Source organism: Xiphophorus maculatus, chromosome 11, assembly GCF_002775205.1.
Source record: "Xiphophorus maculatus strain JP 163 A chromosome 11, X_maculatus-5.0-male, whole genome shotgun sequence".
Classification (NCBI taxonomy): domain Eukaryota; kingdom Metazoa; phylum Chordata; class Actinopteri; order Cyprinodontiformes; family Poeciliidae; genus Xiphophorus; species Xiphophorus maculatus.
Genome location: NC_036453.1, coordinates 29,684,158 through 29,702,511, shown reverse-complemented (window position 1 = coordinate 29,702,511; position 18,354 = coordinate 29,684,158). Strand labels below are relative to the sequence as shown.

The following is an 18,354-nucleotide window of genomic DNA, read 5'->3' as shown; positions in this document are numbered from 1 at the left end:
CAAATCACTTTGATCAGCCATTTGTGGTGACTCACAGAAGTCTGTTTTTTGTTGATATGTTGCATTAAAAACCTCTTTAATTCATATTTTATAGCTCACTTTGATCCTGCTTTTCCATTTTGTTTTCCTTTGTCTTTTCTGAAGTGAATTTATTATTTGAACCACCTTTTCCTCCCATAATCTCCTTATTTTTCCTAAACCTCTTCTGCCTTCCTTCTTCTTGCTGTCATGCTCATTACCTCAACTCTTAAACACAGTTCCAGTTTTTTTTTTGTGCAGCTGTCTTGCTCTCCTGTGTTGAAGCCAAATCGGATACAACTTTCAAAAGAAAAAAAAAATCCATCATGAATCAGCCTCTGTGGAGAGTATTCTGTACAGTCTTGACTTCTGATTTTTAGTACCTGTACATCTGAATCCTGACTACATTTAGCAGATGAGCTTCTGGGAACCTAAGCCATGCTATTGTTGTTTAGAGGCCATTCAAATGTCAGACAAATATAGTGTCTGGAAAAGAAAGTTTTCCATAAGGTTTTGGCAAATACTCCTCTTCTGGCATACTGTTTCTTGTAGGTGGAGCCTAAATAACTTCTGTTGCCATGCAAGGTAGGCAGACTCATGATATAAAGTGGTTTAGTTTGGATTTTTGTTGAGTGAGGTTCTGTGACATTGTCACTAATTGTTACCTTACTTGTAGCATAAGTGTATAATATCACTAATTTTCTAAGGCAAGGCAAGTTTATCTGTAAGCATGTTTCAGTAATGAGGCAATTCAAAGTCAAAAAATTATGGCACTGGCATTATGAAATAAAGAAAAGTTAGAATACAGACTAAAATTAATATTTTGGTTTATATTACTTGGATCCAACTCTAACCAAATGGGTTTTTAAATGTGATTTAAATGAACTATTTCTAGCTTTTTTGCAGTGTTTGTATTTGTTTTTGGTTACTGGATCATAAAAACTGAATGTTGCATCTCCATGACTGACTTTGGGAATGCAGAGTAGACTTGGACCAGAACACAAGCGCTGTTAGTCCAACCAATTCCTGTTTAACTAGTTGAAACTTTAGGCACAAATATTACTGATAATTTCATTGAAACTCACGTCAAAAAATATGTAGTCTTCCATTTGCTGAGATTCTATTTTATTTATTTATTTTTTGTTAAACTACTTTTTTAAATAACCCATTCTACATATTCCTTATTATTATTATTATTATTGTTGTTATAGAAGGGAATTATAATTTATTGTTATTCAAGTAGTAATTAAAACAATTTTAAAATTAAGTTCAAATTAACCATCTAATTTATTTTCTTCAATTACAACAAAGATGTATTTAACTTCTCCTCATGCTTTCAATTATCAATAAGTTCAGTCTGCTCATGAGAACTCGATGTTTTTGTTTCCTTTTATAAATTAATAATTCATTTATTTATTTATTTTTTAACTTCAGTTCCAGTTTGATTCAGCTGGTTGTGAATCTTCTATTTGGCTATGAAGGGAAACTGACAACCCGCACTTCTTGTATTATATATCTCCCCCTAGTGGGCAAGATCTGTCAATACAGCCCCCTCTGAGACACTAAAAAGTGCCTTTGAAAATAGTACAAACACACTTTATGTTGCAAATAGGAATATATTGTACTGGTAAAGATTACCTGTTCTTTTTTCTATACATGTACAAAAACTGAATTTTTATCAGATTGCATATGATTATTAAAGATAATCATCTTTAATAAGTGTAGAATTCTGTGATTGCCAAACTCCTCTAAAAACATTGATAACTCTCTCATGCACATTCATTTATCCACTCATCCATACAAATACACTTTTGCTTGCAATTAAATGCTTGTTGATTGGTTTACACACACTTGTTCTACTTGTAAGTGCACAGTTTCTTGTACCAGCTTCTTACCTGCCATAAGCCCCAGAAGTCGCAAGACAAAAACCAAAATGGAGTATAGGGCTTGGAGCACTTAAATAGATGAAGGGGATAAATGGACTGAACCAACAGTTCCTTCTGGAGAGGGGGGAATGTGTAATTTCTTTAGGTACACCAGCTTTTGTATTAAGGTAAATATATGTATTTAAAGTTCTGATCACCTTTTTTATCAACAAACTTATTTTATCTTATGCTTATTTTATCAACCCATATTTTTTGGTCTGATCTGCCATTATATTTTCCATGGTGTGTCACTTCTTTATTAGGTCAGCTATATTTTGATTGTGTAGCAGTTGGTTTGGTTTGTTCACATTTGTTCCTGAGTTCAGTCTTACTGCTTTGACCACTTTTATGAGCTCAACATCTTTTTTTTGAAAATATAATTTTTTTTACCCCATTTTTTTATACTTGCTGACTCCCATTTTTCAACTCAATCCATCACATATACTAGATTACCAAGTACGCTAAATGTATTGCACTTAATAACCTTCACTGTTCTTAACAGTTCAGTATGTTATTTACTTTGTGTTCCCACTTACATCAGTTTGCTGTTCTGATTCCTGAATTTTATCACTGTGAGGGAAGTTTATGTTTTTCTGTTTCTAAACCTTAACATGTGACAAGGTTAACTTAAAATTCTATTGTTTGGGAGGATTCAAGCACAGGGCTCTTTTTGGTCTCATTGTACTCTTTCAAATAGCAAAGTAACATTTGTCTTTCATAAAATATCAAATTTTCATTGCCTTATTTAATATCAACAATATTCACTATATTTAGAAATGATCAATTCTATAGCTGTAATGTAGGTAACACACTTTTAAATTAAAATTATAAGAGTTTGGTTCAGAGCAAAACCTGAGTTTAATCCTGTCTGAGAGAATATTGCATCAGTGCTCTAAGCTTAGTGATTAGTAAAATAAAAGTAATATAACTGAAAAAGGTGTTAATTTGCAATGTTTGTAAATATGCATTTATTCATTTTTGGGTCTTTTGCATTTAAGCATTTCTACATCTGTGAGTAAAACCCAGGTAATCAGGCAGTGTCTAAGCTCACCATTTGCATCAATGTAATACATCAGTTTAATCATCTTTAAAATACCCCATAAAGTGTATTCATTTGTTTACAGTAAAGTAAATAAAGTAACAATTTATTACAGAAAGCAACAGAAAAAAACACATAAACAGTTTATGGCAGAAATCTGCAGAATTCCACACACTTGAAGTATTTTATTGTCTACATTAAAAGTGACTGCAACCTGGGATTTCTGCTGGCTTTTTCATCACGCTAAAAAAATTAGCAACACAATTGTGCCAATGACTTGAAGTTTGCTAAAATCCAATTTTAGAGACTTTGCTCAAAGTCATTTCTGTCTTCGTTGATCCTAAAGCTAAAATGCCAAATTGCCACAAATTGCCATTAAAACATAGCCACATGTATGCAGTTTTAAAGTGTAAGATGATTTAAATAGCAGGAGTTGGATAATAAAGATAATTTAAAGGAAAACAAAAGTTAGATTTCTCAAAGAGAAAAACTGCACACATACATAAAAAACAACAGAAGTCACAAAATCAGAATATTTATATGTTCATTTTTATTTTGAATTTATTCTGATTTCTTTTAAATGGTTTCCATTTATTTTAACTAACAGCACATCTTAGAAAGATATCCTATCAAAAACAACAAGTTACTTCTCTGTTAAAGAGATGAGACATGGAAAGTGTGTAGTCTGAAATAGCTCATAGGCTCTGTTCACATTTTTTATGTTCTACATAAGAGAATATTCCCCGTCAGAATGACATGAATAACAATCCAAGGTTTTTGCATAGAAAAACACTGACAGAATCTGTGCATGATGAGAGCTTGACACATCTGTGAAAGACTGAATGTCGTTTTAAATTGTGTAAAGTGCAGAAACAGACAGTGTAAGGCAGAAAGTCAGGTTGAAAACAGCACATCTATTGCTCTAGTGAGATAAGGATGCAGGGAGGTAAAGGAGTGTAGAGATAAAAGGAAAAGAGGTAGAGAGATTGTTTAAGGACAGGGCTAACAGGATAGTTTGAACAAAATACACATTTCTGATAAGAATAAGAAAAATAAAGGATGATTAAAAGGGAATAGTGTGTTTTGGGGAATAATTATTTTTCGATCATCGTTGAGGAAGAGATAAGATGAAACGATCATATCGGGCTCGTTAATCCTCGGTCACCTTTGCTGCATTTTCTCTGCTGATCTAAATCACTTAATCTAAAAGCTGTTCCAAATCCCCAACAATCAAACTAATCATTAGTTTAACAACAGCTGGAGAACGTACTCTGTAAAAGTCATGGCAAACATTCCTGTTCCAAATCCTGTCCTGATTGTCAGTCCTTTTGTCTTCAGAACAGTGTGGCCTGTAGTTATAAGTGTCTTGCAAAAATATTCATGCTCCCTGATATTTATTTACATTTTATGTTGCAACCACAAACATCTATTTCTTTTTTGACCATTTATATGGTATACCACAACAATGATAAAACCATTGATGCATGTTCAGTTTTGATTTAATTTGGCCAAAGAAACTTATACATGTTTACTGGGTCCCCTGCATGACTTGTTACAAAACCTTAAATAGGAGTTTTTATTACTTTTTCTCAATAATGGTTTTGTTCCTGTTGCTTTTCCTTAAAGGCCAGATTTGTAAAGTGCATGACAAATAGCTATCCTATCAAATTATTCTCACACCTTGTCTGTGGATCTTTTCAGCTCCTCTCAGCTAGTTCTCTGAATATCACCACACTTTGTAGTATGCTGATGTCTGAAGACAGCTATTTCCACTAAATTTTTTTTAGGGGTATTAGAGAAAAAGGAACCTAAATACAAATGCTCATCACTTCACAATTGGTGGGTGTTGGTTTGTGACTGCAACATGAAATAATCTATAGGACAGGAATGTTTTTGCAGGGCACTTCATGCATCTTCATATATCATGGTTCCTTTCTTGTGGAGCTAGATTTTTTTTCTCTTCTTCAGGTTGTTTATCTTCACATTCAAGGCTTCTGTTAATGTTTAGCTCTTTTTTATTCTCTGGAAAGTCTTCATCCGATTTATTCACCAGCAGTTCTTCTTCAGCCTTAGCTGTATCCTCCTTACTCTCCTCTTCTGTGTCTGAACCCCCTGACTCTCCTGCCTCCTCTGACAGAGAGTACATCTCTCTCAGAACCTCGCCTGACCCTGATGGGACTTCTTTACCACTCCAGTGGCGTTTTTGAAACAAACTAAAGTCACTAATATCTTTGGAGCAGTTTCTCCGCTGGCTTGATGGTTCACTGCAACCCTCATCTGATGCCAAGAGTCCATTAGGAAGACCGTTGGATGCTTCAGGAGGCCTGGGTGAAGCAAGAGAGCTGGTTTGTTTGAGGATGGATGCAGTGATCTTGAATCGGTTGAGCTTGCTTTTTGCCTGGCTGGCTGGAAGGCCAGGGGAAATTTTGAGCGAGGAATTTGGATAAGCAAGACTGGATTCCACTGAACTGGAACTGGCTATCGCGCCCTGTAGAGCAGGCTTCCCCGTCTTCATCATGCCCATCACCTCATAGCGGAAGCTGGAAATATCTTGTTTCAACTCCTGAGAGAGCAAAGAAAAAGTCACTCTGAAATAATTAATGCTTATCTTTAATTATTTGTTACAGTGGTTATAGAAAACTATCTTGGGAAATATTATTTTAAAAAGACTTAAAAAGAGTTTCAAAGAACCCCCTGACATCGCCCTTGATACCAATAATCTAGATACCTAGATACCAATGATCTTTTTTTTGTTTAGAAAAAAAGCCAGACATTAAAAAAAATACTAATCATATAACATACCACCTACATACTGTACATGCCACCTATAGAAGATATTTATTTGTTTTAGTTGGTCTTCTTCTTAAAAACAAACATCCTCTTGCACACAAACATAACTGGTGGTGTGACAGTATTGAAGATGGTATATTCCTCTGCTTACCAGGACCAGTGACTGTTTTTATGATTATCCTCCTATTACAATCGCTGATGAGGCAGATTAATACTATGAATGTCTCATTAGCTTGTTAATTTCCTTTCCTCCAATGATGTATTTACTTCTCCAACAATCTCACAGCAATATCTTTCCACAATAGGTAAGGCCACTATTGGCAATCATGACTTTACAAAAAATTGCTTTAAAAAATAAAAAAATATATATTTCTGAGAAATCTGTCCGCCCTTCATAAAAATTGCTTATTTTGTTCAAACTCAGTCCAGTCTAAGCACTTAGTGCTTCCTGTTAGTATTTGTGCATATATGTTAGTACATATGTGGCTATCTCTTGCAGATAGACCAGGAGATTACTTGCTATGTCTTTCTTGCTAATTAGGTCATAACAAAAATAAATGATGTGACGGAGCAACATTAGATTTGTTAGAGAGAACCAAAATAGTACTGCTGTGTGTCAGGTAAACAATTGTCTGCAAAATATGCCATAAATTACCGCTCTCAGTCTGACAAGCAATTTATCTAAGTAGATTTGACTCTACCAGGGATGGAAAATGTTTGATCTGCTATAGATAGAAATACTGAAAATAACTGCTTATGGTTATTTATAATGAGCGGGACCTGATCTTACCTTGAAGTTGTCTTCAGTCAGGCCCTCTTCTGTCTTAGCATCTCTGATCATTGCAGCCACATAACGTTTTACCAGGTTCCTCAATACCTCCTGAAACAAGAGGAAAATGCTTCATCAAAATGCAAGAGAAAAAAAGTTATACACAGAAAGTAGAATCTATCCATAGCAACATTTTCTATGCAGATGCTGTCATGACCCCCTGCGGAGGTGGGCAAATAGGAAATCCTTGGCAGAGAATGATGATAAATAACCTGCTGGCTGTAATTGCCAGTCCTGCTGAACGTGACAGTGTGTGCTCAGATTGAAATCAGATGTGCAAAAAGGACGTCAAGGGGCAGAACAAGTTTCCTTAATGCACACAAACAACCCTGCAAGTCACGGTATTCAGATTGATGTAAGAGATATTGTTTTTACCTGATATTGATGGTTTATCCTCACGTTTTCCGCAGCCCGTCTCTACATGGACATCAGAAACATTCATGTTCAATAAGAAAAAGTAAAGAAAAATAACGTAAATCTAATCTGGATAGTCCTTATAACATTACAGTTTTAAATTAGTACTTTTACTCTACAAGGTGCCTCACTGTGACTGCCTTAAAATGGTGATGCAACAAAATATTATAACATTAAACCTAATTTAACCTGAAAAGGAGGAAAGGCAATGCATGAAGTGAAAGGCATCTTACTGCTTTCTCTTAAACATCTTGTTTTTTTGTTTGTTTTTTTTCATTGTTGATTTGTAAATGTTCTTTGTTGTTCACATTAGTCTTCTAGAAGAAGTACGGGGTGGTGAGGTGTTGGGATTGGGTATGTAGCAAAGGTGCGTAGACAAATCCTGGTTTACTATGTAAAAGACTAATAGCCTCCATATATGAGGTAACCAGTGTACTGTAATGTCTCCTGATTCAAAGACCTAAACTGTGTTTTCTTCACAAAGAATTTTTAACAACAATCATCTTTACATAAATATGTATTGAGAAGCGTAGGTTATTTGATAGTGAAAGGATGCCATCATGTCTGCCATACCAACTTACTCCAAGAGTTCCAAAGCTTTTGGTTCTCTTGGACCGAGTCCTCTTACACACTTGTCTCTTGATCCAACACATGAGGTACCAGAATGTTTTGGGGCTCGGAATAATGTTGAAAGGGGCAGGAACCGTGGCACCCTCCTCAAAGTAACTCATCCACAACTTTGTTCTTGCGAACTTCCACTCAATGTCTGCATGGTCCTACAAACAGATTTAAGTATATTTAAAAAACATATACTGGGCTGAGTATTGTGATGTTTTTCTTCTACATGTATTATGTCATGTACTCACAGCAATGTGCTGGTAAGAGTTATTCATCATGGCTATCAGCATGTTGAGGAGCACCACCAGGGAAATTATGTTGTATGTCCCAAACATGGTGGCACCAACAAATTCAGTAAATTGGTGGTCTGGATCCACATTGGTTACATAGAGGCTGATTAGTCCAAAGATAGACCAGAAAAGGGATTGTAGGGTCTCAAACAACCTGCAAGAGATTTGGAAATGCTCAATTTCCTTAGCAAAATAGCTTGTCGTTCAAGGAGAATAAATGGAAAGAATCTTTGATCATCAATTTTGAAGAACCATCACTGCTTTTCATATTGATTTAGGCCTGGACTTTGATGACTAACATGAACATCAGTCAAATGACTTTTTGTTGGTATATGTCTACTTTGAACTTTGGGGCTGTAACATGCTGTAACAGGTAGTACATAATGCATTGTCATTTTAAATAATAATTTAAGAACTTAAACATACCACAGAAACTTTGCAGCATGACTCAGGGTTCAAACAAGTTTAATCATCCTTTGCATCTGCCATAATCAACTGCAACCCAGCTTTCTGTTGCTGTTCTCTTAGCAACAGAAAGCCTTTCACATATTTTCATCTCAGTAACAGTTTACACAAGAAAAAGTCATTTTCTATAACACTGTTTTTCACAGCATCACACATGCAGTAACTCACGTGGAGAAAGCATTGTTCTGCTCTACACAGCGGATCCCTTTGCATTTTCCTTTCTCTTCTGAAGCTTTTGTCTCATAGTAAAAGTACAGCTGGTTAAGTCCATTAGCGAAGGCCAGGAGAACCTGAAGAAAGAGCAAATGTCAAATGTCCTGTCCCACTGTGCACATCTACTGCAGACCTCCGGTTTATCTGGAAGCATTTGTTGGGTTTACCAGACAGTAAATAAAAAGGAACTTCAGAATATCCAGTAGCATTCGGCCGAGTGAGATCTGCAGAGGCCCCAGATGGGAATTAGCGGTGAAGAGGGAGATGAGGCGCAGGGAACTGAATATGTTTGCAATGGCAAACACTGCCTCAGCTACTAAAGTGGGGTGCCACATTTCCCACTGGTTCCTGGGTTTAGTACCACTGTACTAAATAGGGAAGAAGAAAGGATGGAATATGAAATGAAGCACAAAAGATAACTCACACTGACAGTTTTACTGCCCTTCATAGACCATCATTACCTTGGTGTAGGCTACAATCTTGAGGGATATAGTGGCCAGGTAAAGAGAGTTCATGACAAAGTCCATCAAGTTCCACCAGTCATGGACGTAGTCCTGGAAACCACCATCCCACATTTGTTTAATCTCTGCCCAAATAAATCCTAGGAAAAGACATAAAATTGATAAAATAGTTGACTGACAGACTGAGATATGTAAGGGAATGAAAGTAGAAGATTTATTGATTAAATACTTTGCTTCACAAAAGTATCCATATCCCTTTAGTTTTTATCATCTTACCACATTATAATCTGAAACTTGAAGAAAATTTATTGCAATTTTATGTGTTGAATCAATATGAATTTAGTTAAAGAGAAAGTTATTTAAAAAAAAGAACTTGCAAAGTATGATGTCCATTTGTATTCAACCCCATTTACTCCGATTTCTTTAAATCATGGGTGTCCAGCTCCAGTCCTCGAAGGTCGGTTTCATGCCAGTTTTAGACATCTCTACTCCAACACACCCAATTCAAATGGGCCATCTATCTCCATCAACATGTCAAAGTCCAAAGATTAAAATGTAACTTTATGGCAAATATGTAAAATGTTTTTTGTGGGGGATAACTGGCGCTCAGTAGTGTTTTCACCCTGACAACAGCATTGGGAATCTGTGGCCAGAACAGAAACATGAGGGTCAGAAATTATCTCCATACAATCTGTCAGTTGCTGAGCTATGTTGTGAGGAAGAATAGGCCAAAAATAAGGATCCAGAAGACTTGGAAGCATAATTAGAGTGATAGCTGCTTCTATTATCAAAGTCACTGAAATTTGTTTTTGTGAAGTCATAAAAATTAGTTCAAAGGGCACTGGATGTTTCAGTGTCAGTGCTTTTGCACCAGGTGATCATTCTATACGATACTCACCCAGCACCCATGGTAGTATCATCCACTCTACAGTGGTCGGTGGAGGGCCCTGTCGGTCTTGCCTGTCTTGTTCTGTGGTGACAATATGCTGGGAGGCAAGCAGCAGCAGGAACAGAAAGGTCAGGTACGATGCAGTGTGGCAGATAAACTTGATGAAGGGCTTGCGGATGAAGAGGCCATAGCGACTCTTGGGTACGATGAGGTAACAAAGGGCAAAAACAGGATAGAGGAGGCCAATAAAGACACAGGTGATGAATTTTCCTGCCCAGTGGCGCCGCCTCCACCCAGGAAACTCATCGTACCACCTTGAGGCCAGGAGCTGCTGACAGTTTGGCTGAGCCACAAACTAACAAAAATGAGAAAAAAAGGGGAGGGTTATAAGTATTAAATGTAAGATTTTTTTCTCATTTACAGACATGAAAGGTGTCTCAGAGGATTTTTTTCATACATTATGCCAACGTAAGACTGCAGCATGTAAGCCTGTAATGAGAAAGCTTTCTCTTGTAGGTTGTTTTTCTGGTTTCCCATAATATAATGACCTAATATTCGTGTGCCAAAATTAGCAACTCTAGCAAACTTGAGCAACAAATGAAGGAGTGGGAAGTGTGAGTGAAGTGAAAACAGTGAAGTGCTGGTCATCCACATTCAAATTTAAAAATGTTGCACTATTCAGATAAATGAAGCTGTAATCTCCACTTTCTGTAAATATAATCTCTGCTCACAGAAGTCTATGTACTCATCCACAGAAACATACAATATTTATTTATTTTTTCAAAGGCTAAAAATATCTCATTTTCTTTTGTTCCCTTGCTTGTTTTGTAGCAGTGCTTTAAATACAACACTACAAAGTAAAAGATTTGAAATTAAATGTCTTCTTGATATGGGTTTAAATCTTATTATAAATCAGAAACAAAAGGTAGACAGTCATTTCTAAAGGTACTGCATGTGTCCTGCATGGGCTAAAATACTTATATGCAAGTATTTATATAAATGCATACAATGTTGTAAAATATTATGCTGGGTATTTATATCAAAGTGTTGACAAACCCTGGTGGTTTCCAATTCATTAATTCTGCAGCTTTGTTTCCATGGGAACCACAGACCCCTTTATCTGTGTTGGGGCATGGGGCTTATGTTCCTCTGCTTCAGCAACAATACTGGTGCAAACCATGACATGGAAAGGGAGAAATGGTGTTTGAGAATACACCAGTTTTATGAAAAAACGAGACTATGTGCAGTCTACAGTAAGGCCAATTTTAAGATGAAAAGAAATGTTAAAAAAAAGAAAAGAGGAAAGACCAGCTGGTTTCTTTTAATCACCCATCTCCTTTTACACAAGTCACAAAACAACCTCATTAACTTGCACCCAATGTCTGAAAGAGACAGCTGACTCTTGTAATGGAGACCATTAGGTCAGAAAGTTATTAAATAAAATTGTGTTCTGTATCTTTAAAAACAGCTGTATTCCATCTGAATTAAAGACGAGGGTAAGTGTTTGTGGCAAAAAGGAATCTGAATTCATAATAATATGGTTGATTTTTAGATGCTGTCAGACATTTTCATAAGTTATTATTCCACGTCAAGTCTCAAGTCTCTAATAACCAGAAAATTCCCTCGCTGAATGCAAATCATGTATTCTGCCTACAGCACTGCACAGCACAGCTATGCTTTGTATATAAAAATCATCTATCATTAACCTTTTACTGCTTTTTAAAAATAAATGATCAGTGATTTGTTTAAACTAAAAATGTAATATGAAAACTATGTTTAAGGGAAAAATAGAAGATATACATAAGTACTTCTATTTGTCACTGTTTTAAGTGCTTTATTTCTAGATTTCTTGCAAAAGGGAAAAGATGTTTGCTATAAGGTGTTTTGTTCTTAAACAAAGTGAAGTAATTTAATACAGAACTCAGTTTAACAATTGATGTGTGGCCAGTGTGAACATGGTTTTCATAAATCACCCCTGTTTGGCTAATAAATGTAATACAACCCTAAATAGAAAAATCTCTACAATTCTGTCTACGTTTTACTGCAAATGCTTGCTCAGTGAAAGTAAAAAATAAGAGAAGGTATGAATTAACTATCAACTCTTTTTACCGTCAGGTATTGTCATGAAATATTAATGAGCAGCCGTAAATGCTCCACATAACATTACCATAGCAATCAGTTATTTGCATACACTTCAACAATTTAGAGTGGACAAGAACCATTTACTCAAAAGATTTGCACTTACCTGTTCACTTTTAGCTCCACTTACTTAAGACGGACTGTTTATTAGAGCTCAAGTCTGAATTGAGTCTAGAGTCTTCAGAGAACAAGTTCTAGTCAGGAAAACGTAGACGTCAGAATTAACTTGGACTTAAATGCAATTAGAGAGTAAGTTGCAGGCTACAGTTAGCATTTCTGACTCAGGTGTATCAATTCTTGCCATTTTCTAAGAAGTGTGTTTCAGATTCTAGATAGAGAAGAAAAGTGTCCAAGGTAGATTTTACGTAGATTGATATAATCAGTGATTTGATCCAAATATATCAATCAGAAATGATTCAGTAAACAGTAATCATACCATTAAGGGAGGACATTTTGAATAGAGAGAGAACTACTTTTCCATTTCAGCTCTAAAAATCTTGTGTCCCCAGTGAGAGAAAGTCTAAACAAGGCAAACATCCATGTGATAGCAACCTTTCTTTTGCCTGTGACAGTGACTTAGAAAAGTGTGCTGCAGTAAAGTGCCATATTTGCCTGAGGTGGCTGTTTCGCACAACTCAAGTCCAGTTGAAAAACCGCCTCTTCACAAAGCACCTCTCGACTGTTGTCTGTCTGTAAGTGCTCACAAAAAAATTGCTTTTGCTGTGTAAGTACAGATGCTTTCAACTTAGTAAGGACAAGTTTACCTGCAGCTCTCCAGACATAGTCTGTCTAAACCTTCTTACTTCACTTTTAAAGACAAACAGTGAAAATAATATTTTTTTATTTCCAAAGCGCTACCATAGAGATGTAGATGAAAGCCAGGTGTATTCATTTTGGAAACCAACAGGCATAATTTGGTATAAATAAGTTGTTATCATTATGAAAGATATTTTTGTTAAAATCATAATGTACATGCTTCAGTTTCTTCATGCTTTTTGGAGTTGCATATCACCTCTTTAAGGTGGAGTATTATGTAAATTCAACTATTTTGAGTATGACATGGCTCTATGCATGGAACATACATAATAAAGCTACTTTAATACAGTAGATCAAGAATATTTTGGTCATGTGAAAATGAGTAAAAAATGTCCTTGAAATGCATGCATTTGGAAACATTTTAGAATTTACCTTTTAGGGACATTTCCTAGTTCAAACCCAAAAAGTCACTTCAGTAAAATTAATTGGTGGGACTCACAGAGTCCACACTCTTCCAAGCTGAAATTAATGTGAATCTTAACATTTCTTTCTCATTTTCTCTCCATCAAGGCTTTTGCTCACTGAAACTCAATAAGATTTGTTTTGTAAAACTCTTCAAGCTAAATTACTTTTGCATTTCTAAGATAAAATTGTCTAAATACTAAGCACGCATTCTGTGGCATAAGGGATTATTAGTTCAGTCTAATTTCATAATAAGGAGTTTTCAACACTCAGTGAAAATTGTGATGTGTGTGCAACTGTGTTTTCATAAGTAAATTATGTGTGTTTCTTCACCCTGCATGAACATTTCTCAGTAGCCCCAACTTCTGGACACAGCCTGTCTTGATTGCACAGTCTTACAAGGTAAACAGTATGACCTTAAAAATGTAGATTGAAATGTTACAATTTTCTAATATGTTATTGTTGTAACGTTTTGAAGATCAGAAAATCTACACACATTATTGAAACAAAATCTTAGCCTGAGGGTGTTCAAATGTTTTCAAGGATAATCATGAGTAGGTATATTGTACATTTGTATATAATGTAATGTATTTGATCTGTAATACGTTCAGTAAACATGGTCAGTGTACAAACATATACATATTGTTCATTTATCCTTATTTTATTTCCCCATAAAGCTTAATATTTATAGTTTACGTCCATTCACTGTAAATGCACTTTTGAATTTAAAATGAAATCCCTTTGTGCACACAATCTTGGTCAAAAAATTATTCTGATGCTGAAAAAGTCCAATGCATTTATCAGAACTAATGAGCTCAATATTAATCATGAAATAATTGAAATTTAAAAATGTGTTCTAAATGTAATTTCACTTGTATTTTAGCTCTTTACTGGGATCACTGATTTGTTATGAGGAAATGTTCTGCATCAAAACCCTAACACTAACCTAGCTTTAATGGCTCCATAATTGTTGTTTAAAGCTTTTAAAATGCTGAAACACTTAATTGCAGTTTTTATAAAAAATCACAAGAGGGCAACATTAAACTATAGCATATAAAACTGATAGCATTCTTCTCAGTGCCTCAGGTTATTTTAGGTATTAAATAGAAAACTAATTTTATTCCTACTTGGATTTTTGAATGCTCACCAGCCTTCTTTGCTAGTGTAACAATAACCAGTCCACAGAAAAACCCTTAAGCATGTTGGGGAATGGATGCAATAATATTTATCTGATTTGACCTCCCGCTGAAAGAAGCACAGAGTGTTGTGGGAGCTTAGTTACTCCTGTGGAGATTTGTCTTCAGATAATTATGAAATGCCTTTCTAAACCCCAGGATCAAACCAGCAGTAAAATAAACAAAAAAAATGTTGTTCGTTTAAAAATACAAAAAAAACCCCACAAAACAATAATACAGACTAAAAATACAAAACAACTCCATTCTGTGTCCTCAGTGCACACAGAGCAAGGGTTAATTGGCACCGATGTCCATTTTGAGAATTGCCAGTCATGATCACTGCCACACTTATAAAGCATCTGCAATATAAAATAAATATCTCACATTCAGACTGTGTCATGCCAATTCTGAGTGTTTCTATATTTGTCTGGAAAATTGGTGAAAGATAAGACAAAAGATCAAAAAGGGAGGGAAAAGGCTCTTTTCAAGAATAAATGAGTCAATTTAAGCTCGACTAAGATCCGCCCTTGATGTGTCAGAGGGCCAAACCCCCTATTTGCTGGGTATATGGGGCATTGAAGGAACAAAAAAATCTGTAGGCGGACCTTTCTTCATTGTGTGTCAAAAAGTGTTGGGGGTTAGAGGAGGTTATGCACACAGATGATATTGTTCTCAGGAAACAGCTGCACAAAATGTTGCCTTTAGGCCATTTTTTAGTTCATTCAGTATTTCTAATCTAGGCATGTCTGAGATCAAAACCTTTCATGCTCCACAAACTGCCTTCTTCAGCAAGGAGAATACAAAGGAAATAGGCTTTTTAAAATGTGAAACAGAAGAAAATCTTTTTGTTTGCACACAAACTGGAACTGTACTGAAATATGTTGTAAGCTCAACTAAAAGTAAGTTGCATCAACACAGACAGTAAAAAATCCTGGTGCAAAAATAGTAATTCCACAACAGGCTCTAAGTGTACACACTGTCAACAAGAACAATATATGTGATCTTATTGAAGTTAGCATGGTTTAAATCAACATATTTAAAAACTCCTATTGGGATCAAATATATGTCACTTTCAAAAATCAGAAAGTGAGACTATGAGTTCCAGAATGTGTTTTATGAGTAAGTAAAGTTGACCACATTTGAAGTTAATGCTATAGAAGAGCATACTGGCACATATTTAATGTCATTAATACCCACCTGACACATTTGTGCCTGGTCACAGGGAAAAAGTCTCCTTGCAATTTGCAGAAGAGCTGTATTGCCTTGAACAGAGATATTTGTCAAGAGATCCATTAGGATGACAGGGCATTGTCTTCCATCACAACCACCTGTACATGTGCCACTTAATTTCTTTTTGTCAGCAACTGCACTCATCTTCAAGTGTGTGTGTGCTTCTGTAAATGTGTGCGCACATGTTAATTATGCAATATAATGTGGAAGAAGCAGTCGTAAATTAAGACTCCTCCAAAAAATGCATCTGGTCTGTCAGCCAGACAGAGCTCCCAGGAAAGAAAAGCAAAGTGAAATTCAAATTGCCCCTGGGAGTAATGTTCTTGCTTCTTCATCATTTTTGCTTCACCTTTATAGTCAGCTGAACTTTTCTGCACTAGAATATCCATTTAGCACATTTTATTGCCTTCAGCCTTCCCCTAACTTTGTAAGTGCATCAAGAATTCTGCTTCCCACATCCATCCTCCTTTATACTGTGAACAATCAGAACTCATGCATTAATAGTAAGGTACCATGCAAAAAATCTTTCACTTTCAATGTAATGAACATGTAAAGTACAAATTTAGAGAATAAGCAATGTTTGCAATTCACTTGATTGTTAAGCACAGTTTTTAAGGCACCTCTCTATCATTTACTGTGCAATAAGTTTAAATGTTTTTACACTTTCAGAATTGATATAGTTTTTGTCTTTTCTTATTGTCAAATTGAACATGAAAGACAGTTGTGGTGTGACATACAGTCAGGTAAAAAAGTACATCAACTCTTCAGCTCTTTAAATAATTATGTTCTTAAAATGAATCTTCGTGTTTCAGTGTATTTTGTTGAAGGTCCCAGAAAGCTCTTTGATATTATCATGGTGTGCACCTTAGGTCAACTGTCAGGACCACACCAAGCTAAATCTGTGAGATTTAAAAAGAGGAAAAAAACTCCAAAATGATGATTAAAGAAGTTCCACCTGATTTTTTATGACCATGTGCAATTTTAGCCATTTTAAATGCAATTAAATGTGTGAATATCCTAATTTATTCCTAAAAATTGTGCATATTACAGTGATGCCAAAATCAGCATCTGTATTAAACAAGCAATCACTTCTGTTGTCTCTTCGCTCCGTTCCCTGAAGCTTGTTTTGATCAGTACTATAAAATAAATCACTCAGGTCAACCAAAAAGAAAAGTCTCTTAGTGACAGTTTTATGTGTCAGCATACCTCTTTTTGATGGTACTTGATTGCTAGTTTGAGTCTTGCAAGGTCATTATTGCCTTCCTCTTCCAGTAAGTTGGCATCGTCTCTATAGTTCAGGATCATTTCCAGCTCTCTGGAGCTCCTTGTTTGGTCCAGAAGGTCTTTAGCAAACTGTTTACACTGCTGAGACAGCTCCTCATACTCAGATTTGAACTCATTCTCCACCTAAAAAAGCCAGATAAAGAATAAATACAAAATACAAATACGACCCAAAATAAAAGCTAATATAAGTTAATATAAAAACAAATTAAAAAGGAATTTTGTGAACTCAAAAGGACTGATTGCAAATTAAACTTTAATGCTGTGTGATTCAGAATGGAAAATTGGTTTCCTCTAACCACAATATTATCAGTTATATTTTAGATTTAAATTTCTTCTTTAGGCACTAAAAATGTCAGTTCTTTAAAATTACAGATGAGCTTTTGTTTCAGAAAATTATCTTTTCATATTTTTTGTTAATAAATGTACATTTTTAAATGCATTAATTAACCCTGCTTCTGTCACTGCAATCTTTCTAATACACCTTATCCTCACCACTTTAAAACATTTGACTTGTTCTTATTATTATAATTTGCTTAAATCTGTCAACTCTATCAAGATGATGAATCCTTTTTTCACATTTTCACAAGTCCCAATATAAAGCATCAAAGTATTATGATAGATAAATAAATAAGCATTATTTATCACCCCATGTGATAAACCAACACAGTATGGCTTTTAAAAATTTTTTTTTGGTAAGAAATCCAAAATTGAAAAGTGTGGTATGCATTTCATTTCATACACTTTTACTTCAGTAACAGTACATTTTTCCCAGTGCCTTCCAAAAATACAATTCACAGGCAATTCTTTTTCAGATAATGTGATTCGGAAAGGACACATGGTTAATTAATGAGCATGCTGCCAATATATCAAGTCTTTAAAGTCTAATTTTAGTACCATGTGTCTCAGCTCAGCAAACAGCTGTCTCTCTCCTCTCCTCACCTTGCTGAGCTCCTGCAGCTCCCAGCTGAGCCTGAATGCAGTGAGAAAGGGATCTTCGCTGGAGAGGGCAATTAGAGAGGGACTCGAAAGCGCTTTGTAGATGTTGAGACGAGACCGAGAGTGCCGGAGGCTGTCCACGTCTGAACTAGACACACACTCCACACAGTTGCAGCGCACCTGCAAGATCAAACAAATCGTGGACACATTTTAATGAGGCTTCCCTGTGTTTAGTCATGGATCATGTTCCCATGTAGCAAAGCAAGCACTGAATTAATCAAATCTGCTAAGCACTGTAATGTCTGTAATATTTAGACATTGCAGCGTGCTCCTGGCCTTTTAATTCATCTGCACATTTTGCAATAAATTCCACCCTAACAATACAGTTAGTATGTATTAAAGATAAAATATACAGTTTCCA

General features: G+C 35.6%; 1 protein-coding gene across 1 annotated transcript in view; it reads right to left on the bottom strand.

Annotated features, from left to right (window-relative positions):
• Positions 1-3,534: 3,534 nt before the first annotated feature.
• The window catches only part of trpc4 (transient receptor potential cation channel subfamily C member 4), a 70,620-nt gene continuing 55,800 nt past the window's right edge, over positions 3,535-18,354 (bottom strand). Inside the window, 12 exon segments of the mRNA XM_005808435.3 lie at positions 3,535-4,939; positions 4,942-5,545; positions 6,563-6,652; positions 6,977-7,018; positions 7,597-7,791; positions 7,882-8,077; positions 8,557-8,678; positions 8,769-8,969; positions 9,063-9,202; positions 9,961-10,306; positions 16,920-17,120; positions 17,937-18,113. Coding sequence (XP_005808492.2) covers positions 4,905-4,939; positions 4,942-5,545; positions 6,563-6,652; positions 6,977-7,018; positions 7,597-7,791; positions 7,882-8,077; positions 8,557-8,678; positions 8,769-8,969; positions 9,063-9,202; positions 9,961-10,306; positions 16,920-17,120; positions 17,937-18,113 — 2,349 coding nt within the window. The 3' untranslated portion in view covers positions 3,535-4,904.